The sequence below is a fragment of the Sebastes fasciatus genome, chromosome 13, assembly GCF_043250625.1.
Source record: "Sebastes fasciatus isolate fSebFas1 chromosome 13, fSebFas1.pri, whole genome shotgun sequence".
Taxonomy (NCBI): domain Eukaryota; kingdom Metazoa; phylum Chordata; class Actinopteri; order Perciformes; family Sebastidae; genus Sebastes; species Sebastes fasciatus.
In genome coordinates, this window is record NC_133807.1 from 10,409,647 (window position 1) to 10,433,467 (window position 23,821).

Below are 23,821 nucleotides of genomic sequence, written 5' to 3' on the forward strand. Positions count from 1 at the left end.
GTGATGTCAAAGTAATGAATAAAAGGCACGTTCATATAGCTAGTATTGCAACACAGGCCGATTCTCGCTGTCTAACAACATGTACATTGATTTCATGCCAACTTTGATCAGATCTAAGGGGAAGTAGGGCTGGGTTAGCAAGCACATATGACCGAGTGAATGATTCAACACAGTCTTGAGGGATAGGCCAACACATTACATCAACTTTCAGTCAGCTAGCTGGTGTTATTTCTAGTTGGTGACACAAATCCTAACCCCTTATAACCCTGTTTATTTGTTTGTTTATTTGTTTTGCACAATTTAAGACTATACAAAATAACAAATCATAAATGAATAATATACAGTGCAGGAAGAGGCAAACAAACCCACTGGGCTTATCTGAAGCCTCCACCTAGAGACAAGATTAATATAAAGAATTAATATGACTACAAAATATTGATAAACAATTAGGACAAGATATATATAATAACAACAATAACAATACACTAAATATATCACAAAAGACAAGTGTGTGTGTTGCGTGGAAGTGTATGGTTAGCATTTGTGAGGAGGATATTGATTTAAACATTTATAAAGACTTCTGGGAAATTGTAACCAAACAACATTGTGAGTGTGAAAATAAATAAAAAACATAAAAACAGATACATGCTCCCCATGCTTTAGATTTCTGTGTGTTTGTCCAAGCTTCCACTTTGTTAAGTTCTCTTCTGCTAACATGCAAGTCGAGCTGGCCATTAGACAGTCCATATAAGTTGTTTATTAGCCTCGTGTGATAAGATTATTCACGGAAATAGGGTGGAGTTCAACCCTTCTGGTGTTTGGTAATTGCTATGACAAGTCACACATTTCACAGTAAATCATCTGTTCAAATTCCAGGGGAATACCAACACTTTAACATTGTGTGTGTGTGTGTTTGTGTGTGTGTGTGTGTGTGTGTGTGTAGATGGTATCGATGGAGCAGTGACTCTGTGTGTGGGCTGATTCAGGGTGCTGGTACGTGTAGTTTCACAATGGCAGATGGAGGCAGTGATGATGATGTCATTCACCTGGCAAGCTTCAACGTCCATCGCAGCCAAGGTGAGACACATTCTTATATTTCGGTATCATCAGCGACCAGTTTTCCCTAGTTTTATGACATCCTGACACACTAAGCTGCCATTTGCACTGTAGTTTTTGAATGGAGCTGATACGCTTTCCTTGTCTTATTGGCCCTGGTTTTACTATTTTACTTATTTTTCTTACTTATTTCAAACTATAACTAACCTGGTTGTTATTCTTTTCTTTCTTTCTTTTGTTTGTTTGTGTTGACAATTCACTTTAAAAAGACACTTACATGGTTACATCACCAATGTACATGCATAGTTAAAACAACATCAAGGATAACACTAGGGCTGACTGAAATGGCTCGAAGCTTCGACCGTTGCCATGGTAATCAACCTCCAAATCAGTAGGGCTGGAACGATACACCTTTTTAACACTAGACCATGGGAAAAAGTTGAATCATACACTTCTAGGAATTTTTACTTAGGAAAATATCTAAATTAATACAGTAAAAATGTTAGGATAAAGACATTTCCCTCACAAATTAGTGGTATTTTCTATTACATTTTTAAGGGACATGTTAAGTTTTATACTTCTGGTGAATATAATCAAATCATTCTAATTTCCATATATGTGTTTTGTATATATATATTTTTTTCCCACCCCTACAAATCAGTATTCGAATGCTTCGTTTTTTTTAATGTTTTTTTTATATACAAGTATGTAATAATACTGTATAAATCCCAGAATAGCCCATGCAATAAGGAATAATCCCACAACATTATTCACATTCAACATTAATTATTATTAGTTATACTCAGACTAATATTGCTGTTTTTATGTGTAGAAGTGCGTGTGTGTACAGTAGTGCGGCAGCGGCTCTGTCCCGAAGCTTCGAATAGCTTTGAATATTTCTCACTGAGGCTTCGTAGCCCAAGAAACGGTATTCGGCACAGCCCTAGATAACACAAAAAAGTCACAAGACTTATTTCCATTGTGTTCCTTGTTGTAGTTCGATGTCGTCAACACATTTGAGGTGTGTGCTACATACAACCCTGCCAACACAACTGTCCTTTCAGGGATACGTTATCTGAAAGCCATTGTTTCCATTTTGCCTTAAACATGACTGGGTTCGTAGTCTGTTTAATGCTGTGAGGAACCTTATTCCAGTCATGGGCACCCGAGTATCTGAAAGAACTTTTTCCCATCTGGCTACTGATTCTTACCAACGTCAGATTTGCTCCACTGGACCTGGTGTTGTGCCCTTGAGCCTCTCTGACCTGTGGGAAGAAGTTTAATCATCATTTGGGGCAACACCATTTACAACCTGACAGAGTTTTAATCTATCTAATCTTTTAATCCGATCAATTTATTTAGAAAGATCTGAAGTTTTATGTCTTTACCGTCATTGTTGTGTATATACCAGTCCTGCTAGACATAGTTTTAAGGTTGTGATTCCTACTGGCAGGCAACATTGCTCTTTGATATGCAACAAAATAGATGCAAATAAGTATCACTAAAAGCTTGGCATCAATGTCCCACTTTTGTTTTACATCACAAGTATAAAGATAAATGTAAATTGTTTTCCAAAATGACATATTTATTCAGTTCGACTTCAAATAGGTCCATAGTTTTAAATTCTACTAAATGAGAGGCGCAACTCTAATGCAGAAAGTACAGTATAATAATGCTTTTCCTACTTTTTTATTGAACCTATCAGCAGTACCTCTATAAACCGTAGAATAAACCATACAATATGTATGAAAAATCACAACTTTATATCAAAGCATGGTAAACTAGCCTGTTTTGGATTGCAAAGTCTCTTCAAATTGTACATGTAAAATGTCAGTATAAGCCACAATCACCATTTAAGCTTGCATTTATCCTGAGAGACATTGGCACTGGCATTGACATGTGAAATATCACCTCTGATCATGCAGATAAGTGTACATAAATATATCGGCCTGGCCGATTTATCGGTTGGATTCTAGTCCGATATTAGCTCATTGCAGATATATCGTATCGGCGTATGTGTCAGATGATAAATGACAAGAAATTGAAGCGCAGAAAAGCCAAAGATATGTTTTGAAAGAGAGTCACTAGAGAGTAGGGACAAGTTTATTTTTCAGCTTTAATGTGTCCTGCCCAGTACATTTCTTGGTTTTAATAACAAAATAAACTAATTTAATGGAACATTATAAGAAATATTTATCTATATTTTGGGTTGTGTAAAGAAAATGTATATAAATATAATATATCATTGTTTTATTTTATTTTTAAACTCTCAAACTCTCCTGTAACGGTTGAGCTATAATACATACATACATTGTACCTTTTGACCGGATTATTTTTCAACGCATTTGCTATTTGTTTGTACTTATGTTTCAACATGAAGATTTCATGCCCATCCAAGAGTTGGAAAAGCTCCAGTGGTCAGTTATTTAACAATTTCTATTGGAAGAATGAATAAAATTACATTGATTCAAGAATTCTGGCTGCCCAGTGTACCTTTACATGCTTCTCCAATCTATTTTACTCTTCCCACTGTTAATGCTGGATGTTTTTCTAAAATGATGCGTTCAGTGAACAGACAAGTTCAAATGTCAAGACTTCATGAAATACAACCTATATCCTGCCATGGCCCTCAACACTGGCTTCAGAACTGGATCAGTTCTCTGGGTGCTGCTCTGTGGCTGTCCGCTGCTCCTAAATAGTTTGGATGGGTCAAATGCAAGAGGAAATGTTTCCCCACAGGGATTAATGTACCATAACAAAGATATAAACATAAACAGTATGGACCATTTCGCAGTTGTAAATGTAAACATTCCAAATGTGTCCCAGTTTATTTCCTGTTGCAGTGTATGTGGACATAAGCTGACAGGAAGTAAACATGGACCCAAGCTGTTGCCTAGCGATGCAATTCCGTTGAAACGGTCTCTAAACAAGAATGTTTCTGGCCTTAGAGACATAAATAGTCAAACATTATACAAATTTGTAATATTCTCATTACACTGTGTCTGTGTAGGCTCCCGTTCCCGTAAGAGGGAATTCATCACCATTTCTGATGACTCGGATGAGGAGCCTGTGACTCTGGTACCCGGCAGCCCTGTTTTAGTCCCGGACGACGCAGATGATGACGACGTCAGCATATTAGAGGTGACTGATAAACCCCGTTCTTAACTTTTTCATTGTGCATATAAAAGACATTTGTTATTTGAAGCTCAAAAGTTACTTTGTACGAAAAAGGTAAAGTTTTTTAGACAAGTGTAAACATGTATTTTGTTGTACAGTTGTCATGTTATAGAGAGGCGAAGTCCCGCCCCTTTCGGTGGACCACCATGGGACCTTATTTCGGAAAAGAATATGTACGGTAATCAACAGCAAGAGACAAAAATACTTTTTTGATCCCGTTTGAATTGCGCCATGAATCACACATATGATGTTTGTCAATTTAAAAGATAATTTTGCAAGACCAGGAGTTGCTGGATAAAAACCATCAGGTAACACACAGCTAAGTTAGCTAACTAGCTAGTGTTGGTGACATATATTGTGCGAGACGAGAGATGTAGTTCACTGCGTGGTTTCACACTAAACTAAATGATACTACGACAAACCTACAACAAACTGCGACTTTCTTGACTTGCAAAATAATCTTTTAAATTGACAAACATCATGTGTGTAATTCGATTGGGATGAAACAAATATTTGCCTCTCACCGTTGACTACCATTCATTTTTTTTCTTCGAAATAAGGTCCTACGGGGTCCACTGGAAGGGGAGGGACTTAGCCTCTCTATACTGTTATTAGAAATTGCTGTCAATAATATGAGCTACAGAAGTTACAACTTTGTTTCCATTCATTGATCAACTCGTCTCTGTTCCCTCCTGTGTTTTCCTACAGCTGCTAACTCCTGCACGCAAACACGTGATACGCCCAGCAGCGAAATGGGGCGGGGCCTCGTACAACCTAATTCAAGTTGTAGGTCATAGTAGCGCAACTTCTGGGGTTCCCACGGGGGACCCTGGTTCTGCCCCGTCTGCTACCTCCAGAGATGCCAAGGCCAGCTCCTCCGCGGTAAGGCCAGCCATACGGACACAGACCCTAGTGCAGCCTAGCACTTCTGGACATACGCAGCCACAACCTGGCTCTTCATCACACACACTGTCTCAGCCAAAACTCAACACAGACTCACAACAACAGAACGGTACGTCAGCACATATAAAAGTGGAACCCCATGCAGTTTCTACCCAAACCCCATCTACCTCCACAAATGCCAAGGCTAGCGCCAACACATCCCGTGCACCTACACCAGTACTCCATCAGCTTCAGCCCAGCACATCTGGACTCATTCAGCCAAAAGCTGGATCTTCAGCACACGTGAAGGTGGAGCCCCAGGCGAGTACATCTACTAGTGCCACACACAATTCTTGTGCGGTTGCATCAAGTTCTTCTACAAAGACTCAAGAAAAGGCTAATACAAGTACTCATTCACAAGACAATCCTCAGGCCAGTACTTCATCTGCACAGTCACAGTCTCACACGCGGACGCAGCCTCAGCCCGGTACATCTACACAGCTCCAGCCCAGTGGGACCCCAATCCCACAGCCCCGCCTCATCGTGAAGCAGGTGAAACTAGTCGTTATTCCCCAGCGGCCGATCATCCATGCATCTGCTCTCATAACCCAAACCCAGCTGCAGGTCAGGCCCCAGAACCAGCTGTCACTCTATCGAATGCAGGGCAATCTCATTCAGATTGAACCACAGCCCCTGGCCCAGGCCCCCGCCCAGCCTCCAGTCCAGGCCCCTCAACTCCCTCAGGTGATGCCGGTGATCCCCCCCGCAGTGCTAATAGCTGCAGCCCCAGAGAGACTAGGACCTCCAGAGGCAGGTCACCGGATCATCCTGGGGAGCCAAGCGCCTGGGGAGGCTGTTCCCAACCCTCCTCCACAGGCTGGTGCCTCTGGCGTGGTCCTACCGGCCCGCGGCCTCTACATCAGGGTGCCTAACGTGAACTCTAACCCTCAAGCTCCTCAAGCTCCCACCGCTTCAGTCCCCCACAACGGTGGAGAGGCTCGTCTTCTTCTGGCTCCAAACCCAGAAAGGGCCAATCCGGCCCCCGGTCTGGTCGCGGTCCCTCCTGCACCAGAGGACATTCCCCGAATAGAGGATGCAAGGCCGGGTCCCTCTGCACCGCGAGGGAGAGCAGAGCAGCAGCCCCACATTAGAACCCTTATCACTGGTGTTGTGAGTATCACATAAGCAGTCTGCATGTCTCTCTGCCTCATGAGCTCATCAGTTGGTTCATATCAAGTTGATTTGAAGTGTTGTGTAATTTTGCTTCTCACCTCCTCTGTTCCAACTACATTCCTCCTGTTCATCTCCCTGTGTTGCCTCTACAGTTGGATCTATTCCCAGATGTCCAGGAAGCCTATGTAGCAGAACTGATCCAAACGAATAATGTGAAAGACTTGAATGTGTAAGAAGCATCAACCCTTTCTCCTCAGTACTTCATATGTAAAGGATAATATACAGCGAGCCGGTCATTGTTGTGAAAGAAACCCCGACAGGGCGATGTGATGGTGGTCTTTCAATCCCCTGAAGGGGTTTCTTTCACAACAATGATCCGCTAGCTGTACATTATCCCGCTTATTACACGGCTACTTACTCAGAAATCAAAAATTTGACACAAAAACGGTCCGACATCAGAACTGTGCCCATAGCAACAGTCTGTTATACATAGCAACGGTCTGTTATAAAGAAATATCAGACCGTAGAACGCCGTGATTGACCAATCAGAATAGAGTATTTAACAATGCCGTGTAATAAAAAAGTAATTAGTGATGCAACTTCTCATGAAATTTATAGCTGATACGGTTTCTAGGTTTGCTGCTGTATCCTTTGTACTTGTGGAGTTGAGTTTCTTTTCGTACCTTAATTTATTCAGACGTAGCTGACTTTCTATGTTAACTTTTAATGCAGCTTCAAGGTCTCGTCCTTTTTTCATTTTAAGGTTTCATTGAACTACAGTATAACCTGATTTTAAATGCTCAATAATACTACTTTCTAATGGGAGAGTTTTGACCAGTGAGTCGAACTATATTATTATTATTATTAGTAGTAGTAGTAGTAGGGCTGTCAATTGATTAAAATATTTAATCGCGATTAATCACATGATTGTACATAGTTAATTTGGATTAATCACAAATTAATCACACATTTGTTATCTGTTCAAAATGTACCTTAAAGGGGAATTTGTCAAGTATTGAATACTCTTATCAACATGGGAGTGGACAAACATGCTTGCTTTATGCAAATGTTTATATATTTATTGTTATAAATCAATTAAAAACATAAAACAATGACAAATATTGTCCAGAAACCCTCACAGGTACTGCATTAACATAATATAATATGCTCAAAACATAACATGGCAAACTCAAGCCCAACAGGCAACAACAGCTGTCAGTGTGTCAGTGTGCTGACTTGACTATGACTTGCCCCAAACTGCATGTGATTATCATAAAGTGGGCATGTCTGTAAAGGGGAGACTCGTGGGTACCCATAGAACCCATTTTCATTCACATATCTTGAGGTCAGAGGTCAAGGGACCCCTTTGAAAAAATGTTCCTCGCCAAAATTTAGCGCAAGTTTGTTGTAGTGTTTTTTAGCCTCCTTTGCGACAGGCTACTATGACATGGTTGGTACCAATGGATTCCTTAAATTGTCTAGTTTCATATGATACCAGTATCATCACACTAGCTTTATAATGCTACAACCTCTGAAGGATCGTTAAAGAAATTAGTGGCGTTAAAACCAATTTGCGTTAACATGTTATTATCCCGTTAACTTTGACAGCCCTAATTATTATTAGATTTTTTCTCACAGAAAACAGAAAAATGTATTATGGGTACACTTCATTGCCACATATGCAACAGTGCACAGTCCCAAATATGTATACTTTGAATAAGTTCTGTGTAGGTTGACAGGTATTGAAAGACCGTCATATCTGTAACTGTGTGTCTGCCCTCTGCTGTGTTTCCAGTATCTGTAACCTGCTGTTGGAGAACCCGGAGTATCCAAGGGGGGATACGGCAGCAGCCACAGCAGCTCCCACCAGCATCCTACTGGAGTCTGGAGACACCCAGACAGAGGTGTGTCTGTGTTTTTGTGTGTGTCTTGGTGCCTTCAAATGAAACTCGTGAGCTCATGTTTACAACATGGGAAGTCGTGTACACAATATGCTTGGTGTTCAAATGGTTAAGTCGTGAGAACACCTCTACTAAGCAACGGCAATATTAACGTTACTGTCAGCATCTAGAAGCCACAGACAGGCTAACAAGCTAGCAAATGGGTAACATAATGTAGTAAATGCAAAGGCATAATGACAGAGGAAGAAGATGAGGCTGTTGGAGATATCAACATTTTCCTCAGACATATTATACAATTATGAAGAAAAATAATATACGACTAAAATTACAATATATTCACTTATTATGCACCGAAAAATGAACTTCCATGGCCTCCGCCATTTCTGACAACGTCAACAAACACGTCACCACTCATGAATTCAGAGCTTTCAGAAACTTTCCACTTATGAGGTCGTGAATACCACAAGAGGGGGGGCGTTCAAACGGACTCATCTCGTGAACACGGTAAACACGAGCCCATTTGAAGGCATCATCTGTCTGTAAAAGTCGCAAGAGAATGAACCCTGTAAATGGCATTACAGATTAGTGCGAGTTTTCAGTAAAAAGGCTGATGTTTAAACACTAAACCTGAGTTTACCTAAGGTAGGATGTAGTGGCAGAGGTGGGACCAAATCATTGTTTTGCAAATCTCGAGTCAAGTCTCAAGTCCTAAACTTTGAGTTTTGAGTCCAAACAAGTCATAATGCACTCTTCACCAAATGTAATGCTGGATCGGTTCAAACAAAGTGGATCTGGGGAATTAAGTATAAGATGATCAAATGCAAGTCCCAATAATATTCACCAACAATAAAGAGTACAGTTTCAACAAAATTCTGAATTCAGCAATAAACAACAAAAGATAGAAGATAGTTCAGGTCAGTTTTTTCCCACACGAGTAAATCCTCTTCCCAAATAAAGGATCTCTGTTGAGTTTGTTCAGTTCAGTTATTTTCCCTCAAGTAAATCCTCTTCCCAAATAAATCAATAAAGCATCTCTCAAAGAGTAAATAAACATCTCTGAGCTGTCGGGCAGTCGATCGTCTCCATGCAAACACTTTTTAATCTTTGGGATGGGGGGGGGGTCTATCAAGTATTTTCAAGTCAAAAGGCTCAAATCCAAGTGAAGTCACAAGTCACTGGTGTTAAAGTCCAAGTCGAGTTGCAAGTCCTTTTTTATTTTGTAAAGTCCAGTCTAAAGTCAGTGTTTAACGTCCTCACCAGTATAACAAACATTATGTACAGTGTGCATGCAAACTGAAGAACTGGAAAAATAAGGAAGTATGGATCGTTCCTCATTACATAATTACATCAGTCAAGCTGAGCAGACAAAACCTATTTTGCAATAGAGCTTTTCTCTGTGTCTGTCATCAGATTATGACTGTACTGTTGTTGGGCAGAGAGAATATACTGAAAAAACCCTCTACATTATGGAGGAAAGGAGAAACCATAACTTTATCTGTATCTTCTTTTCCGACGCAAACTTTGCAGAGTGGTATAAACACATACATATGAAAGCATTAAACAGGAAAGAGTCTCACCTCAGGCTCTCTGACTTATTCACACAAAACAGCAAATAGTGCACAAACAGACCGTCAGTCTCTCCTGACCTGAAACCCGACTACTCAGCCGTTCTCCCGCCCACCCTACAATCAGGAAAAAAAAACTCACGTGTCAAAATCGCAGTTACATAATGTAGTTTTTCATTTGTCCTTTTGATGACCGCTCTTTGAATCAGCTATCTCAGTGTCTTTGCTACTGTGTTGTTTATGCATATGTTATGGGTGTTTTCAGGTGACCGAGGACCTGTTTGACTATGCCAAACTGGGCACGGTGGGACCCGAGGCTGTGATGCAGGCTGCCGACTTGCTCATGGCAGATTTCAGGATGCTCAGTTGTCAGGACATCAAATGGGCCCTCAATGCTCTGAAGGGACACTATGCAATCACACGCAAGGTACCCGAGGACTTATAGTACATCTTAGGAGTGCATTCTACCCTTTCTCTACTTCCTTGCTCTCTTTTACAATCGTCTCTTTATCCCCCCGCTCTCCCAGGCCTTATGTGAAGCTCTGAAGAAGTGGCAGGAGTCAGGCGACCCCTCAGGGAAGAGACGACGGAGCAGAGCCTCCTCCGAGCGCTGCTACGTGGATTTCCATTTTGAGCACGGTGAGCAAGCTTTAAAACACTTTTCTCTGTGTGCACACTGCTGCTGCTCACCGCATGTGTGTGTAACTTGTGTGCATTGTGTTTTTGTTCCTATAGACACGCATTTGAAACAAGTTTGTTAATAATTGCCTCATTCGCAAAAACTTCAGTAATGACTCTGCAGGTCTCTGAAGATTCAATTGAGATGCAGCTCAGCACTGTGTGTCAAGCTGTTCTAGTCATAAATCAGAAATAAACATGAATTAATTAATAATGAAGCAAAAATCCCTCCAAAATACCACATTAAGACACCAAGACCTTGAGGAGCACCATAGAAAAAGCCATGCTGTGATTTGGGATCAAAAACTTTTGACGTTTGGAGATTTCTGCAAGAATTGGCAATTGGATGGCGAGCACTTCTGTTCTGGAAACTGCTCGAAAAACCCCCTTATTGTCATTCTATCTAGGAAAGCCATCCATCCTCTGAATGCTCTAGGTCTCTAGTTTGTGGTTGTAAAGTTTCATGAGGCTGTGGTTATCCTAGAGGTCACCACAGGTCATTATATACAGTGAGGTCAAGTTTCCAAAAATGGTCTGACTACAATGAAATGGTTACTATGGGGACTAACATCATCACACATGAATACAGTTGGGCTCATTGGATCCACAAGAGTCTCAGCTTTCCAGTCACACCCAATTTATGTAAGTCCAAGACTGTTTAGTTGAAAAATATTCAAATACACCATTTTTAGAATAGGCGAAATAACACATTTATACTGCGTGCAAAAAGCTGCATGGGCATATTCCCATTTTCATTCACATATCTTGAGGTCAAAGGTTAAGGGACCCTTTTGAAAATGGCCATGCCAGTTTTTCCTTGCCAAAATTTAACCTAAATTTGGAACTTTATTCAGCCTTCTTCTCGACAAGCTAGCATCACAGGGATTCCTTAAATTTACTAAGGATTACTAAGGGTTACTCTTCTGTTGCTCAATTAGCATATGCTACGTTTCTGGCATCAGAGAACATAATATTGTGACTTTCAATACCACTGCCAAGTAAACACTTTACAGCCTTTAAGATTCCTTACTGCTTGTACAAAGAGCTAAATATGTTTTCTAGTTTCATACGATACCAGTACCTTCACTCTAGCTCTAAAACTGAACCTGCTACAGCCTCTGAAAGACGGTAAAGTCCGATCCCGCGGGTCTCAGAGGGTTGCTGATTTAGACCTACTTTTGCTTTCCACGTGGCGTCTCACTCACTAGGCTCCCTCTGTCCAGCAGTTTCGGCGAAGTTTGACAAGAGGATGTATTTCTTGGAGAATGACCGTCGCTACTGCAGGACGTACAGCAGTCTGGAGGCCACCGTGCAGAAGGAGCTTTCCTTCTATCAGCAAAAGGCCAAGGAATGGGCAGAGGTAAACACACACACACACACACACACATATGTCACACAGTATTACATTCATCCCGGCTGCAGACTTTATCCAACTTCATATTTTTTCTTTAGTGTGTTGTGCATATAGTGTTGTAAATTCTGCTTTATGCTACTGAGCAGTGAGTTTATGGTATTTTGCTCTCGGTATTATTTTTTTCCCATCAGCAAAATATTACCATGGGGATTATTGGATTTATATGGCAACGGATCCCTCTGGCATTTTTCAAAGCTATCTCTGTGTAGGGGCTTTCTAAACGAAGGGTAATATAATATAACTTATTAAATAACTCAAATAATAAAAAACAAATGTATACATACACCCGGGCGCGTGGGAGGGGGGTTTTGAAACGTTTTTATTCATGATAATTAATCACAAACCACAGTGGGCCTATTAAGACTAGGAAGCTTGTTAGGCTATTTCTTGCAGCTGTTTTAGTCATATTTATACAATAATTGTGAACTTTAATAAATAATTTCAGAACTTGAACATTTGCAGGAATATTTTTAATCCATTTTTTTTTTTAAATGTATTCATCAAGTAGCGCAATATTTTCACTCTCTTGCCTTGGGCCAGGCGTGCCAATACACTGATTTATAAAAGTCAATATTTAGAATATAATCACAAAATGTAATAGCACAATGTGCTGTCAACATATAAGTCAATAAGTAGGCTACAGTATATGCCTTCTTGTCGGACTAAGAAAACAGTCTGTGTTGATGATGGATTTCAGTCTTCTTTTCGTGCTTTCCTGTGGAGCGTTCATCGGCGGCGTGTCGCCCCTTTTTTTAGCCACATCTCTGCAAATCTTCGGGCGGTTAAGGAGGCCACCCCTGGTCCATTTACTGAGATGAACAGCAAAATGTTCAGGATCTCATCATCTCTATTGTCACACATAGAGATGTCTATATTTTTATTTTAGGTATTTTATATGGTCTACTGTTAAAGTAGCATTAACCACCATGAGGTGTAAAAATCAGCTGAGGCAGGGATATATAGACCAGAGCCCCGGCAAATCACAACCTGCATACACCAGTTATTCTCTAGTGCAGCTCAATTAGCATATGCTACATTTCTGGCATCAGAGAACATAATACTATGACTTTCAATACCACTGCCAAGTAAACACTCTTTAAGTTTCCTTACTGCTTGAACAAAGAGCTAAACATTACATACGTTCCTCTGAGACTTGGCTGCTTTCAGGTGTAGCACTCCTAGCTTCACAAACACTCTTTCTAGGAGCTAAGAAAAAAGAAAAAATGCACGTCACATCTCCCAGTTTACCCAACTCCTTTCTCTCTCTCTCTCTCTCTCTCTCTCTCTCTCTCCCTCTCTCTCAAGCATGAGGACTTCCTCCTGGCTCTGCAGGTCAATGAAGATGAATACAAGATGGTAGGAAGCTCACAAAACTCAACCAAACTGATGTAACCTTCACAATGACTCGTACTCATACTATAAAAATGTTTTTTTTCTATTGAATTTCCCAAAAAATATGTATTCTATCCCATTACAGTATATAACAATGTGTGGTATAAAGAACAAAGGCCATACTTTGATAGGCTTTTGGTGAGATTGTTAAGGGTAGTACTGGCTAGTCAGTCACGTGGTTGCTGCTGAATGTATATTTAAGATGACTACAATATTATTATTCTTGTCACACTGAGAGTCATTTTGGATCTTCGGATCCCTCAAAGTCAAACAGCTGAATGTCATCGGTTTTCTTAAAGTTTCCCAAATCCCTGATAAGCAATTTAGTTGTAGAATATGTTGTAGACTAGTTTCTTTTTAGGTTAATATGACTTCTTAATCCCTTTATTGTACCATGAGGCACTTGACACTTCTACTAACTTGTCTTCTAACATCTTGGATTTTTGTTTTATGTGTTTGATAATCCATGAATGAAATCAATCAACTCTAAAAAGACGATCCCTGAAAAATGTAGAAAAGTTTAAAAACCTCAGAGCTGCATAACATACCTCTCTGTATGATTGTTCCTCCAGGACGGCCAGCTGATTGAGTGTGGCTGCTGCTACGGGGAGTTTGCGTTTGAGAAGATGACGCAGTGTTCAGACGGCCACCTGTTCTGTAAAGAGTGCCTGGTCAAATACGCTCAGGAGGCAGTATTTGGCTCCGGAAAGGTACAGACACACACCACATGCTGTTTGTTTTTTCTCACATTTGAATAGGACATGCTAATGTTGCCAAGCAACTATAAATTACTTTTCCTATAAAAACCAATGTCGTAGAATTGGTATACAAAGAAGGATGCAACAGTCAAATGATTGAGATTACTGTAGATAAAAAGTAAAATTCTGGTTGAAAAGCAGCACAAGTGGTGTTTTTTTTCATCCATTTGTCAGTTTGTTAGGTACGCCTGTTTAATCTATTGCACTGGTTCCCAACCTGGGGGTCCCGACCCCCACTAGGGGTCGCCAAAGCTTCACATGGGGTAGCAAGGCCCTCTTGATTTTAAGGGTACAGTTGGCCTATATCTCAGGATTTCATTCATCTCTGTGAAGAAAACTAAATGAAATTGTTATTTTTAAATTTTGGATTATTATTTTAGATACAAGGGCCCGGTGAAGACCTGAACACGAGCTATATTCACAGAGCCTTCCCACTCTGCTAAACAGCTTCGTCCTGTATTAGAAAAGTACGCAGTTAAAACAACCAAAGAGCCGATAGAACTATGGACAAACATCAGGGAGAAGAAAACACTGAAATTGTTAAAAAAGAGGCCTATTGTAGGTATGTAAGTATGTATGACTATTAAAAATTCAAAACAATACATAATACAGACAGAGAATCATATTAAAAGTTGCTAAAAATAACAGGAGAACTCATCTCTGATGCAATATTCACAGGAAATAATCTGCTCAAAATTCATCCAAATCCCTCGTTTTACACAAACTTCCAGCAGCTATTGCGTTCACTATTTGGGTTAATTGTACAGTTTATCAGTTGTTCTGTACTGTTATTGTTATTCATTGAATATAATATGAAATATCCATGAAATGTGTCACTTATTCAGGGGTCGTCAGTTTACTCAATGATAGAAAAAGGGGTCCCTAAAGGAAAAAGGATGGGAACCACTGATGCGATCCAATAAAACCGCTCAGTATCTGCGTACGTGTGTGTGACTGGGTCTGTGGCTGAAGGTGGTTGTGTATTTGTAATGACTTAGTGTGCGTTCGTGTTGCAGTCGGAGCTGAGCTGCATGGAGGGGGGCTGCCCGTGCTCCTATCCAGTATGTGAGCTGGAGAAGGTCCTACCAGAGAACATACTGTGTAAATATTATGAGAGGCAGGCGGAGGAGGCCGTCGCTGCCACCTGTGCTGATGAACTTGTGCGGTAAGTGTGTGTTTGTGTGTGGGTGTATTACAGTATGTTGTATCTGAACTGTCGACATGTGGTTTAGCTGGATTACACTTGCACCGATTGCAATTTTCCTGGCCGATTCTGATTTCCAATTTTTTATCTTGGCATTAGTAGTTCTAATTATATATGATAAGCTGCTTAGAGCTAGTGTTAGGACGTCAAGCAGGTCATAAGTCCCTCTCTAATATCTATTTTATATTGCTGTGAAAACATCTCCTTCAAACATGGCTGATCAGCTGAAAATCAGCCAGTTTCAATCAGCTGGCAATCAATCAGTGCATCTCTGATTACATTTTGTAATGTACGCCTTGAAAATGGATTCTCTGTGCAACAATGGTTGCACAATCTTTTTTGAACAGAAACAATTAGTCAATTAATCGATCAGTTAAATGGAAACAATTTTGATAATCAATCAATTATTTAAGTCATTTTACGAGCACAAATTCCCCTGTTGATGAATGTGAACATGTGCTGCTTTTCTTTGGCTTCTTTGTTATGAAACTCCAACTAATTTGGAGACGTCAACTTGGGCTTTGGGAACGTGTGACGGGCCTTTTTCAATATTTTCCAACATTTTATAGACTAAACCACGATTCGACAAGTCGGGAAAATAATCAGCAGATTAATCGATAACGGAAGTAATTATTAGTTGCTAGGGCTGTCCTCGATCAAAGAAATTCTCAGTCGACTAACACTCATACAATTTTGTCGACTAATCGATTAGTTGATTTAATCGACAGATCTGTAAAACTGAGTTTCTCCACAAAGAATCACACTAAAGCACCACTTTAAAGCTGGTGTTTACCAGATGTGCTCATAAGTTTATTAAAAATAAGTCATTCGGGCATGATAGAAGCTTAAAAGTCGACCAAGAGGGGGCAATCCTATTAGTTGCCTAATCATATGATGGGAAGCAAACACTTGTAATCGGACCGGTACGTTAATATTCCAGCTGCTTGTCCAACTTCATTTGCAAATCTTCATGGATCCATGTAAGGAAGTTTTGTTCACACAGTCGCTGTTTTTTGATTAGAGTCATATTCACACTAGCTTTTTAATGTTTGACAAATGTCTGACCATCTCTGACCTTGAATGCCTTTTGAACTTGCAGTCTAGTCAGTATGGATGCATGTTAATTCATGGTCTAAAGGGGATCTGTAATAGTGTTTGTTTCCTCACAGTGTCTCATTTACAGTTGTATCATAAATTGCACTCCTTAACCCTCCTTCCTCTCTGGCCTTTTCAGGTGTCCGTTTTGCAATTTCCCAGCCTTGTTGGACAAAGACCGGTCTCTATTTAGCTGTCCCAACCCTCGGTGCCGCAAGGTCAGTCCCACTCTGTGTTATTCTGTTTATTGAACGCTGTGAGGTTCTGGGGAAGCCAGGCTGCTCTAGTGCTACCGTTCTTCCTCTACAGACAGTCACCGTAAAGGATTATGTAGGTTAACACTCCAGCTCTTACACAATACATGCATCGTCTGATGTAATCACAGATGGCTGAGTTAAATCCTACTGTACTAAAGAGAGATTGGACCAGCATCGTGAATAATTCAGTCCACCCTGACAGTGAAACCTGAAAGCTCTGTGTGCGGCGTCCACTTCAGCATACATCACCTCAGTGCAGCCCGGACATGAGACAGAGATCAAGTCTGTCAAGATCAAAAAGATTAATGAACCGTTTTCTGCAGATGATGAAGCGGTTCCATCTGGCGAGGTCGCCACCTCTGTCTGCCTCTCTGTTTATCTCCGGGCCTCCTCCCTCTGTCTGAGGAATGCAGGGGGGGAGGCGTCGCTTTGTGTCTGCCAAGGCTGTCACATGGATTCCAGTCTAAAATCTCCATTATTTGGCATAAACACACACAAACACACAATCATATTCTCACTCTCAGCACACAAACACAACCCTCCCTTCTTTCTATTGGTGCGTCTTTGTCTCTTTCTGTTCTTGTGTCTCACACTCGCTCCTGCCACACAAACCACAGTCTCTTTCTGATTCAACATAAACACACACACTCCGACTATCACTACATTCCCGGAATGGGAGAGAGCGTGATCAACACCCCTACATAATAAATGTGTCTATTCACCTCTTGGCACCGTGGCACCACACCTCCAGTATATATGAACTAATCTGCTCTGAAGAGGTCTGTAAAGTAAAAACGATTGGCTCAAATGTGAAGCATGTATTAAGCCCATACATTAAATTATGCTGATATGATCAGTGTCAGGAAATGAATCACCATTATCAAGCAAAAATGTCAAACATTTTTCTGGTTTCAGCTTCTCAAATGTAGATTTTCTTATTTTTTCTCTGTTTTATATCACTGTAAATTGAATATCTTTGTATTTTTAGCTTGTAGTCAAACAAAATAAGCAATTTGAAAACACCACATTTGGCTCTGAGAAATTGGGATCTGCATTTTTCTCTATTTTCTGACATTTTTGTAGATCAAAACAACTAATCTGTCAATTGAAAAAGATAACAGATTAATCAATAATAACAATAATTCTTAGTTGCATTGCAACCTTGTTTTATACTCATAAACTACACCTGCGTTTCAACTGGAGGAACCAGTGACTTAATATAGTTCCTTTGCAATAGATCCAAGTGAAAAAAAAGTGTGTTAAAAAAGGCGGTTGCTAATGAGTGGCTAAATGAGACTACTAAACGTCATCACGCCGTCTCGTCTGCCTTTGTGTTGTTATGACTCGATCAGTGACTTAACTGGAAACTGTTTAAGCTGGTGGCGGAGAGACACGCCTAGCTTTTAACTGCCTACGTCCTGACGCCTACCAAGGCATATTGAAGGGAGGCTGGGTCACGCGTCATATCTCCGGGGGCATAACACATGCGCAGTAAAATCTGGTCTGCCCTCGCCAAAATTGAGCCAATCGCAACGCACGACCGCAGCTTCAGTTACACTGCGCATGCGTTATGCCCCATACCCCAAGACCCGTGTCCGCCCATGACCGAGCCTCCTTTCCATAGGCCTTGACGCCTACCCTGCTTCAGCTGGTGCAGCGCCTGGCCAAATAACCCTGGAGCCAAGCACTGGTACCGGCCACGCCCATTAACGGCAGCTATGATCTGAGCACTTGGGTATGGTTGCTAGGTACCGTGGTGTAGTTTGTTTAAAGCCTAACGTTAGCTTTTTATTTCTGGCGATTGCATTCACACTTCAAAAAATCATAATAGTGGTGTTCATTTGTGAAGATTATTTTACGGAACGAAAACGTATACGTATCATAAACGTGTGTTTGCCACAAAGCTTATTTTTTGCAATAATCCAAAACTCATTGGAAAAATCCCATTGGGTTTTTGTCGAGGGAACCAGGGCGATGCTAACTTTCTGGTTGACTTACAAATATACGTCATCCCTGCAGCACTCTATGGGAGGCCATTTCTTGTTCTTCCTTGTCAAAACCTAGCGCCTACGTAACCCACAATGCAACTCGACTGTTGACAGACTCGGCTAGCGTAGCCTCGAGTACTCCCCAAGACCTGAAAACAGATGTTGATGTGTTCCCCTTTAAGCTTGTTAGTGTTTTATGACACATTAACATAATTGTCTGATAGCACACAGAGATCTTCTGTCTCTGGTCAGACTATAAAGTGTCATTTTACATCTGCTGACACAGACGTTTTGCAGTGGCTTCTCTACTAACAACTGGATTATGAGATGACTCTGCTGTCCCAATAATATTCTTGCATAAGTTGTACATTGTCAATCCAGACCAGGGCCTAACTCTAACCCTAAATGTAATCATACAAGACTCTGAGGTTGTATAAATGCAAAAAGCTAGGTGCAGATAAGGATGCTCATCCTTCCTCCTGCTGTTCCGTCCATTAACCAGTAGGTGGAGCAAGAGGTTCATAGTGGTCGCTCTGCAGTGTCGCTGCACAGCTGCATCCCATTACATACTCATGCCCACACCCAAAGATACTAAAAAGTTAGACACGCTCCAGATATCTTTTGTTCTGATCCTTTTCTGAATATTATTCGTCAACAGCTGTAGATTTAGATCAACTAATACGGTATTACATGAACACTTTCAAGTTCAGAAGGAAACAGTGTAAGTGAAGTGCTACAGAAAGTTACTTGCTTCCTCTTTAATTTGTGTAGGAATCAGGATGTGAGACTGCGGCTGCTGTGGTGTGTGTGTGTGTGTGTGTGTGTGTGTGTGTGTCATCTGGAGAGTCCCTCGAAAACCCAGATATTGTCATCTCTCTTTTTTATGTTTATTTGATTTCTTTTTTATCCTGGTCCCCATCAGCATAAGACAGTAGTTGTACAGTCGGCCCCACAGCCCGCTCGGTCTACGAGCAGGGAGGGGCTTCATTATGTAACTGACACACTTCCGTAAGCCCACCCGCCTTCTCCCACACCGCCGCCTCATTGGCTGACTGCACGTTCCACTCCCCTCGTACTGGTTTCTCACTGGTCGGACACGCTTCCCTCCTCCATTTCAAATGTGGTTCAGATCAAGTTTGACCCAGATTGTCCTCCCTCTCTTTTCCTTTCTCCTGCTGCTCCTCTCCCCTCACCCCGTCCCACTTCCCCCCGCCTCTACTAATGTTTTCCACATGTGGTTATGAGGACATTTGGACGGGCTCATGTTCCCGGCCTGCGTATGATTACTTCATGGAGGTAGAGGAATGTAAAATGTAGGCTGCTGGAAGGCTGTCACAGTGCAAACAAGAGCTGAATCGGAGTCTTTCTGTGAGTGCTTGGTTCTCATACATCATCACATCTGCATTCAGATTTGATTGCAGTAAAAGCCACCTCCCCACAAAAAAAAAAAAAACACAGCCGTGCACACATGCACTCTCGACGCAGCCCCCCCCCACTCCCAATCAGAAGCTCTGCAAGCTGCTTGCACTGCCTTATAAGGGCTGCTGCAGCCTGCACCATGAAAGAAGAGATAGGAAAAAGAGAGGGATCCAGAGGAGGAGAGGCAAGGTATGAATGAAGATGGAGGAAGGTGATGCCGGGTGGGGTGGGAGGGGAGGGAAGGAGGGGTAGGACCCGAGGGAGCGAAGTGAACGGAGACGGAGGACAAGTTGGAACAGGATGGTTGGAGTGAATGAATGGATGTAGAGAGACTGAAGTAAACTGCTAAACATGCACTATTTCCCACATTGCTGCCATTTATACATCATGAAGTGTGTGTGTGTCTACGACCTTTGTCACATTTCAGCCACTTGTATTTAACTTGTACGGGGAAGACACGCCCCGTGCGAGGGTTGACTCCGTCGTCACCGGCTGTATTTTTAGCCGCGCTATAAGAACTCAGGTGTGTTCATGCTTTGCGACAGTTTGTCAAACACGTCCCAGACACACTCACACACTCTGTCACTCTCTCTCATGTTGTCACCTCTTCCTGGTCTCTAGGTTACCACTAGGGGGTGATCTTTCACCACTTTGCCTTCTCACTCTCTGCCTTCTCTCTGGTCTTTTGTGTGATCCAGCTTTTTTTTAACACTTGAGTCCAGTTCTGCACCCCCTTGGCTCGCACATAACCCCTCCTCTAGACCCCCGTTTAACTGATATAATAACCCAGAGAGAGTTTTCTCACCATGCTTTATTCTTTTTTTCGCTCGCTCCCATGCTTCTCAACTATGTTACATGCATCTCTCTGCTTGGACACTCCCTTATAAATCAGAAACGCCACAAAAATGTGAACACAGTTGGTCTACTTTTCATCTGTCTTGTGTCTGTAAGGAGCTCTTCCTTCGCTTGAAGCCACCACAATTTGACTTTAAAGGTCCTTGTGTGCCTTTTTGGAGAGTCTTCAGTGTTTCCACCCAAATCCGCTCCAAATGCCAACGAAAACTCCGGCTTCTCCAGCTCATTTCCCCACCCTCTGGCTGACCTTGCACATACACACACACACACACACACACACACACAGCTGTCTCAGTGAATATTGTGAGAGCTCCACGCCTATGGTAGCTGAAATGACAAAATAACACACACACAGTCACAGGACGTAGAGGTGGAGATATGGATCATACTGGTGCTGCATCAGCTGTCGTATGCCACGCTCTTCAATATTGGATGAGCGGTTCAAATATTTATGGTGACACCACTTAGCTAAGGGTTAGCGAGGCAGGCAACCCCTAGCTAAAGTGTGTGTGTGTGTGCGTGCGTGTGTGCATGTGTGTGTGCAGCGATGCTGTCCGCCCAGCACATCCTTAAAGCTGAACGTCTCAACGATGGAGGTTGGAGGATGGAGTTGCTGTTTCTAGGCAACCAAGCAGTCAGCAGCGAGCAAAATCGCACTCTTGCTGCAGTCACACACACACACATTTGCAGGGAGAGCCACACCTAGTAGCTGTGTCTGTCTGTGCGAGTCCAAGTCCCTGCAGTGGCAGCACCAGCAGCATATAGAGCAGACAGTCTGACTGCAGGGCTCCTCTTATTCAGCAGTAACTGGAATAGTGATGGGTGGATGTGGAAATGTGGGATAACCTCTTGATATTTGATGATATATTATAAAAAGTGAATCGAGGAGATTGTAATGAAACGATTTGCTCTTTTGCTTTCTCATTCTTCTTTCTTTCTTTCTTTCTTTTCTTCTACCCGATCCCCACACACGACATTTGTCAAATTCCTTTCTCGTCTGTTTTCTCTTCAGGAGAGCTGTAGAAAGTGCCACGTCCAGTGGAAGCAGCATGTGGGGAAGACGTGTGAGCAGGTCCTGGAGAGAGACGAGATCCGCATGAGGGTGCTCTTGTAAGTGGCCTTAGAGAAACAAAACAGGACTCCTTTATCAGCACACCACCACTCAGAGAACTTACATTTGTGTGTCCTTTGATGGGATTCTATGAATATTTGTGATTTTATATCATTCTGTAGCTTCCCAGTGGTATTACTGATATATTCAAATCCAAACATTCACATTTTTGGTCAAAGTATGTATGTTTTAGCATCAAAATGCTATTTCCCCAAAGCCCTACTAAAACATTTTCCCACGTGATCTGACATACGGTTCTGCATGATGACGCTGCTACATATATACAGTATATATACATCCTTATAGTCAGTGTATTAACATTACATACAGTAACTTAGATGGCAGTCGGCACGCTCCCAGTTTGAAGAAGCAGACAGGAGCACCGGCACGGAAGCTAAGCAATGTACTGCTATGGATGGACACCACATTAGTTTGGATCCGAAAGTCACACAATAACACTAACAAAACTAACTGATCGATGCAGCGGTAGACCAGCAACAACCGTGTATGTAATGTAGTCTGGTCTGGTCTGGTCTGCGGAGGCTGCGATATAACGGCTCAGTCTCCCGTTGGAAAGGGCTGTCTGACGGCGAGGTAAAGCTGTGAAAGTATTCTAAATATAGCGTACCGTTAAAGTGATATTGATTTTCTTTTTTGTGGCTAAAATATGTTTTTCTGTTGCTCCCGTCCACAGCCGCTCTACCTCGCCGTCAGACAGCTCTTTCCGACAGTAACCAAAGCCGTTATATCGCTCTCTTCAAAGCCACCAAGACTCCATTCACAAAAACGGTTACATACATACAACCCCACTTCCAAAAATCCAAACCAACCCTTTCAGTTATTTCCAAACTTAGCACAGCTAACTTTGACACAGCTAGTGATAGCGTTCACATTATTCATAACCTTATTGATTAGCTTTTATTAGCTTACTTTGGTAACCTACGTAACTGCTGAGTGAGCGTTCCCATTTGACAAAACGAACAGAACACAGATGGACCCGCTCTTTATATATAGTAACAACATACATTTTTCTCATCAAAAACACAACAGAACCAGTTCCATGATCAGGCTTCCAGAAACCACCTATCATGGTCCGTACAGGACAGTATGTTTCATATACAGTATCAATATTTGACCCGACAAAGAATACATTTAAACATCGTAAAACTCAAACACCAGTACTCCTGATTATCTACGGTGTTTGCTACCCGTGAACTCATCTTAAAGGGCATTCTAGTCGCAGGCCCTGTTCATCTCTCTGCTTTCACGCTGTCCCCTTTACTCCTCACTCGGAGAGGATGCTGGGTAAACAGCTCAGTTTCCCGGACAACGCTCCAGGAAGTGGAGAGGCCAGCTGCTTCCTGTGGCCCGTCAGGCCCACAGGCAGTACTTCCTGTTTTGAGCCGTCTACGGATCTTCTCACTTCCTGGTGCTGAAAGAGACAGGAAGTGGCCTGGTAGAAAGATCAGTGGAGCAGGTCCGAGCAGCGCTGACCTGATGGTTTCAACAGGACATCACTAAAAGAATCACCATGGCAACATTAGCCACCTCCAGATGTTTTGGTCTCTTATATGCATAGATGATCAAGAACTGGGAGAGGCATCAGTGAAATCAGAACAGAGCTATAAAAATAAGGATAATTATCTTTATATCAAGACATTTAGTATGAATATCATTAGATTCCTCTGCGATTGAAGTAGTTTAAATGAAAGGTTACGCCGGTACACCGACTCCAAAAATGTGTTTTTATGGACAATTTTTGATCCTTGTCGAATCTTCTTGAGGTCAGAATGTTAAACGGTTACCAGTCACATAGATATATATATAAATCTATATATATTCAACCAGCGTAGGGTGATAAACATCTTAAATAGATGAACAATTCAAGTAAAATGC

At 41.7% G+C, this 23,821-nt stretch overlaps 1 protein-coding gene across 5 annotated transcripts in view; it reads left to right on the forward strand.

Moving 5' to 3' along the window:
• Positions 1-23,821, forward strand: part of rnf216 (ring finger protein 216) — a 29,568-nt gene that overhangs the window by 1,041 nt on the left and 4,706 nt on the right. For 2 of the 5 annotated variants that reach the window (XM_074655381.1, XM_074655380.1), the window contains exons 2-14: positions 944-1,077; positions 4,067-4,197; positions 4,942-6,285; positions 6,441-6,517; positions 8,084-8,192; positions 10,020-10,181; positions 10,282-10,393; positions 11,656-11,792; positions 13,152-13,202; positions 13,811-13,948; positions 15,013-15,161; positions 16,435-16,513; positions 21,827-21,924. In XM_074655381.1, the coding sequence (XP_074511482.1) occupies positions 1,011-1,077; positions 4,067-4,197; positions 4,942-6,285; positions 6,441-6,517; positions 8,084-8,192; positions 10,020-10,181; positions 10,282-10,393; positions 11,656-11,792; positions 13,152-13,202; positions 13,811-13,948; positions 15,013-15,161; positions 16,435-16,513; positions 21,827-21,924 (2,654 nt within the window). In that variant the 5' untranslated portion in view covers positions 944-1,010. The remainder of the gene's footprint in view (positions 1-943; positions 1,078-4,066; positions 4,198-4,941; positions 6,286-6,440; positions 6,518-8,083; positions 8,193-10,019; positions 10,182-10,281; positions 10,394-11,655; positions 11,793-13,151; positions 13,203-13,810; positions 13,949-15,012; positions 15,162-16,434; positions 16,514-21,826; positions 21,925-23,821) is intronic. The other 3 variants (XM_074655383.1, XM_074655382.1, XM_074655384.1) reach the window with 2 other exon arrangements.